Source organism: Arachis ipaensis, chromosome B08 (genome assembly GCF_000816755.2).
Source record: "Arachis ipaensis cultivar K30076 chromosome B08, Araip1.1, whole genome shotgun sequence".
NCBI lineage: Eukaryota > Viridiplantae > Streptophyta > Magnoliopsida > Fabales > Fabaceae > Arachis > Arachis ipaensis.
This window is the reverse complement of record NC_029792.2, coordinates 129,176,516-129,181,889: the sequence shown is the minus strand read 5'-3', so window position 1 is coordinate 129,181,889 and position 5,374 is coordinate 129,176,516. Positions and strand designations below refer to the sequence as shown.

The window sequence follows — 5,374 nt, the reverse complement described above, 5'->3', positions numbered from 1 at the left end:
TTATACTTTTATTTGTATTTAAATTATATATATAAATTTAATTTATTATATTATTTATGAAGTTTGATTATAAATATAAATTGTTATTTAACTACATCCATTCGTTTAAATTACCATTCACGTGGTCAATAAAAAAGATAGATATTTTTGTTAATGTGATAATACAAGACTAGATACAAGTGTAAAACTGTTTCAAATTCAATATAAATACATTGTTTTTTTATATTTAAATATACATTTTTATTTTTTATATAGATGACTGGTTTTTTTTATCCATTCAAAAAAAAAAACGACAAATCAAACCTGGATTATATCAAAATTCCTAATAGTAATAGCATGATTTAGACACCAATGGTAAAAAAAATTATCTTAACCAGCTTATTCTTAGCAAAGTGATTCAAAATGAAAATGAAGCCAAGGCTTTGTTTGACTTTTTCATCAAAAGGTTCTCAAATGGTCATTTTCCATCCAACATATAAAATTCCCACACTGACGTTTCTTTGCCATTAACAAATTTTATATATTGTGATGTTGTTGCCATTCCAAACTTGCACCTCCAGAATCTTCTCCTAACGTGTTGTTCTAAATTTCAATTGATACCATAATAATAATAACCAGGTCCAAATTTTAAATTAAGGTTTAGTGTGAATTTAATTTTGATACATTGTTAGTCAATATAAAATTGTTTTATTAGTAAAAGTAATTATTTTTTATATTTATCGTGTGAATAATTATTCAAAAAAATCATTATGATTGTACGACTGTGCAAAATATTATTATTTGTTATAAGAAATTAATTTTAATGTACTGACAGTGTAAGACAGTGTAACACAATCATACAATTATATCTATTTTTTTAGATGATCATTTATGCAGTCAATAAAAAATATAGTTATTTTTATTAATGTGACATTGCATAATTAGATGCACGTGTAAAACTATTTTATACTAACAGTGCATCGAAATTAAATTCTTATAACAAATAATAATGTTAATTATTATGGGTACAAAAGAATAATTCCTGAGAATAATAATATTAATGTGCAAGAGGATAAAACTATTCACCATTTCATCATCACCTCATATATAAATATATACTTCACTTGATTTCTTTATTATTTTGCCATTAGATTCATCTAAGTGATTTTTTTTTTTTTTAGGGTTTCACATTCTTACACTTGTTTCTTGCTTCATTTTCCAAAGTGATTGTTTTCATGTTCTATTCAAACCTCCTTCAATTTCAATGTAATTAAATTTTCTAGAAGTTTCAAACTTTTTATGATCACAAATTGATATTGCTATTATTAATATTATGGGAACTAACAGCACAGAGCATGGAGGATCTGAGGTAAAGTGTTCACAATTCAAAGCTATTGTTTTTTATATAGTTCATGTGAGTTTCTATTTCAAACTGCTAAAAAGCTTTTGAATAATTCTGAATTCATTCACCTTATTCAGGAGATTATGGAAAATGAAGTCAAGGAAACTAAGAATTTTCCTATACACAAATTAATAGCAGATAGTAGTTCTAAATCAAACAGTATGGTCATAAAGGTAAATTATTGATCAGATTCTTAGTTTCTAAATGTTGTATTGCATCATAGTTTTGTGTTCATTGAAGGCTAACTAATGGTTCTGTATTGGTTTTGGTACTGGAAACAGAAACGCCATGCAGTGATTCCTCCTCACATCATAGCTGAGGCCATATCAACTATGGGAATTGACCTTAGATTTTCTGGTCCAATCACACAGAAAGAAATGGAGTATGTTGAGCAATATGTGCTCGCGAAGTATCCGGAATATGGAGGCCTAATTCAAGGAGATGGAAATGGAATAGACTTGTCTAGCTTCATCATCAATGAGGAGCCTTCAGAATGCACACAAGATGATCGAGGAAAGTCGCCAATAGGGACTCCTAGAGAGTCTTCTATGTATCTGTTTGGAAGCAATCTCCCTGAAATGGATCGAGCGCAGTTGGAGCCGTCGAGGCTACTAGACATTCTCAACAAGAAAACTTCATTCCATGGAAGTTTTATCTCAATCCCAGAAATCCAAGTTACAAACAAGGTTTTGAAGCATTGCGGCTTGCCGGATGATGAGTACCTTGTTCTCTTCACTCCAAGTTACAAGGATGCTATGATGTTGGTTGGAGAAAGCTACCCTTTTGTTAAGGGTAACTACTACATGACAACTCTTGGCGAAGAAGAAGATTGCATACGCGAATTCGCTTCTTTTAAGGAGTCAAAGGTGATTCTCGCGCCGAAAGCTTGGCTTGATTTGAGGATCAAGGGTTCACAGCTGAGCCAGAACTTTAGGAGGAAGTGTAAGATCAGCTTGAAAGGGTTGTTCTCTTTTCTAGCAGATGTGAATGGAACAATGCATTGGATTTCTGAGGCTCACAGGAACAGTTGGCATGTCCTGCTTGATGCGTCTGCGTTGGTGGTCGGAAAGGATAGTCTCCGGCTCGCACTTCACCGGCCAGATTTCGTTGTTTGTAGCCTTGATAACACTCATTCCAACCCTTCAAAAATCATCACTTGCCTCTTGGTGAGGAAGAAATCCTTTGATACTTCCTCAGCTACTTCTTCTCAGGTATTTGAATAAGTGAGAAGATGTACTTTACTTTGTGATTAATAATTTAGAAACAATTGAGAGCAAAATTGATATCCATGCCTACTTTGTAGATTCAATAAAGTATAACAAGTACAGATAGCAAATCATTTATTCTTGGTTTGGATGCATATTATATTTCTAATCATTTGTGCTTGCATTTGTTAGTTACTTGTTCTGTTCACTATTTAAGTGTTATTTTTGGACTGTATTTTAATAACACTTAACAGCTGATGGAAGTAGTAATAACTTAATTCAAACTTTAGTTTGGATTCTAAATCCAACTCTTTCCAATAACAATTGAATGGATTTTAAGATTTATTATGTCTTGATATAAATTCTAAGGTACCTTGTTCAATTACTACCACAAAAAGCTCTTATCCTGTTTTGGAAATGCACGTGTATGCCTATTGATTTTGCAACCAAACTCTTAGATTCCTATCATATTTGCAAACAATAACCATTCATTCATGATACCAAGTGGTCATGGTAGGTGACACATTATTCACTATTCAGTGTTGGCAACTTGATTCAGCTTCAAAAGTGTTTGAACATTTAGTGGCTAATTTGTTTTGCTTGAAGACAAAAGACATGATTTCCATTAAATGTTGAAGGGACCATTTATGTCCTAACCTCATAAAATAGTGCAATGAATGAGGATATTGTTATTACCAAATGAATGCAAACAGATTCTATTAGATTCATCCTACTTGACATCTTCATACCATTTTAATAAAATGCTTCATTGTCTCATCATAGTTCCAAGGTTATTTATAATCAAAACCAAGGAATGTAAATTTTAAACATGTATTTAACCCAACCAAAATAGCCCAAAGATACATTATTTTGTATTCTTTAATTACTATTTATTTTATTTTTATATTCATTAATTACTACTAGAATAATTGAATAATATTAAGTTAGTTTCCCTAGCATTATAAGAAGAAATCGTGCGAGTTTTAGGCTAATACGAAATTTTATATAAGCTTCTAATATATTTACTCTAATAACTATGACTTCATTCTCTCACCATAGCAAAAAAGCAAGAGTGGAACAAAGATGACATACAACAAATACATGCCACTGTCTGGTTACTACTACATGAAGAAAAGGAAAGTAACTAACGTTGCTAACCAAAGCACTAGTTTTACTACAACAAACTATGATGCTTACAACATGTCAAAAACTTAGATTTATGATAATAAGCATACCATAATACAAAACCATTCATCAGTATTTCGTTCTTCCATCACCCTCAGTAATCACATCATTGAAGGATCCATTACTTGGGATCATTGGCAAGACATGCTCTTGATGAGGCACAATCACATCAAGAAGGTAAGGGCCGGGCGTGTCCAGCATCTTCTTGATTGCGGCTCTAAGATCTTCCTTCTTCGTCACACGTGCTGCTGGTATTCCACAACCGTCGGCGAACTTCAACATGTTTGGAAAGATCTCAGCCTCATTCGTAGGGTTGCCGAGGTATGTGTGAGCTCTATTGGACTTGTAGAACCTGTCTTCCCACTGAACAACCATACCCAAGTGCTGATTATTCAACAACAGAATCTTAACCGGTAGATTCTCCACCTTTATGGTTGCCAACTCTTGTACATTCATGATGAAGCTACCATCCCCATCGATGTCAACAACGACAGTTCCAGGGTTAGCCACAGCTGCGCCAATTGCAGCAGGCAAGCCGAAACCCATAGCGCCAAGACCCCCTGATGTCAACCACTGCCTCGGCCTCTTGTACTTGTAAAACTGTGCTGCCCACATCTGATGCTGACCTACACCGGTACTAATGATTGCATCCCCATTTGTGAGCTCATCAAGAACCTGAATTGCATGCTGCGGCGAAATCAGATCACCAAAAGTCTTATAACTCAATGGGAACTTCTGCTTCTGCACACTCAGCTCTTCCCTCCAATCCTCAAGACCAAGATTCTTTTTATTGACCCCCTTTTCCTCCAAGATCCCATTGATCCCTTCCAATGCCACTTTCACATCTGCGCAAATCGACACGTGTGGGATCTTGTTCTTCCCAATCTCAGCAGAATCAATATCAATGTGCACAATCTTCGCCCTACTCGCGAAAGCCTCAAGCTTCCCAGTTACACGATCATCAAACCTAACCCCGAATGCAAGCAACAAATCACTCTTATCAACAGCATAATTAGCATAAACAGTTCCATGCATCCCCAACATCTGAAGAGAATCATCACCACCAACAGGGTAAACACCAAGTCCCATCAAAGTACTCGCTACCGGAATACCCGTAATCTCCACAAACCTTCTCAATTCCTCACTACAATTCAAACACCCACCACCAACATACAAAACCGGTTTCTTCGCCTCCGAAACTAGCCTCACAACGCTCTCTAATTCCGCCAAACTGGGAATCTTTGGCATCCTAGAAACATAACCAGCAACCCTAACAGGCAAATCCCAATTGGGAACCGCCAATTGTTGCTGAACATCTTTAGGAACATCAATCAAAACAGGTCCAGGTCTACCAGTAGTAGCTACAAAAAATGCCTCTCTAACAATCCTAGGGATTTCATCAACATCAAGAACAAGGTAATTATGCTTCGTGATAGATCGAGTTACCTCAACGATTGGGGTTTCTTGAAATGCGTCGGTTCCGATCATGCGGCGGGGAACCTGGCCGGTCACGGCAACGATAGGGATTGAGTCCATCATCGCGTCGGCGAGGCCGGAGACGAGGTTGGTGGCGCCGGGACCGGAGGTGGCGATGCAGACGCCG

General features: G+C 35.8%; 2 protein-coding genes across 2 annotated transcripts in view; one reads left to right on the top strand and one right to left on the bottom strand.

The window, feature by feature from the left end:
• Positions 1,103–2,781, top strand: LOC107614436. Its single transcript, XM_016316646.2, has 3 exons — positions 1,103–1,348; positions 1,459–1,554; positions 1,663–2,781. The coding sequence occupies exons 1-3, from the start codon at positions 1,313–1,315 to the stop codon at positions 2,602–2,604; spliced, it is 1,074 nt and encodes a 357-aa protein (XP_016172132.1). The 5' UTR covers positions 1,103–1,312; the 3' UTR covers positions 2,605–2,781.
• The window catches only part of LOC107613382 (acetolactate synthase 3, chloroplastic), a gene marked incomplete in the record, with an annotated part of 2,121 nt that continues 322 nt past the window's right edge, over positions 3,576–5,374 (bottom strand). The window contains 1 exon segment of the mRNA XM_016315348.2: positions 3,576–5,374. Coding sequence (XP_016170834.1) covers positions 3,841–5,374 — 1,534 coding nt within the window.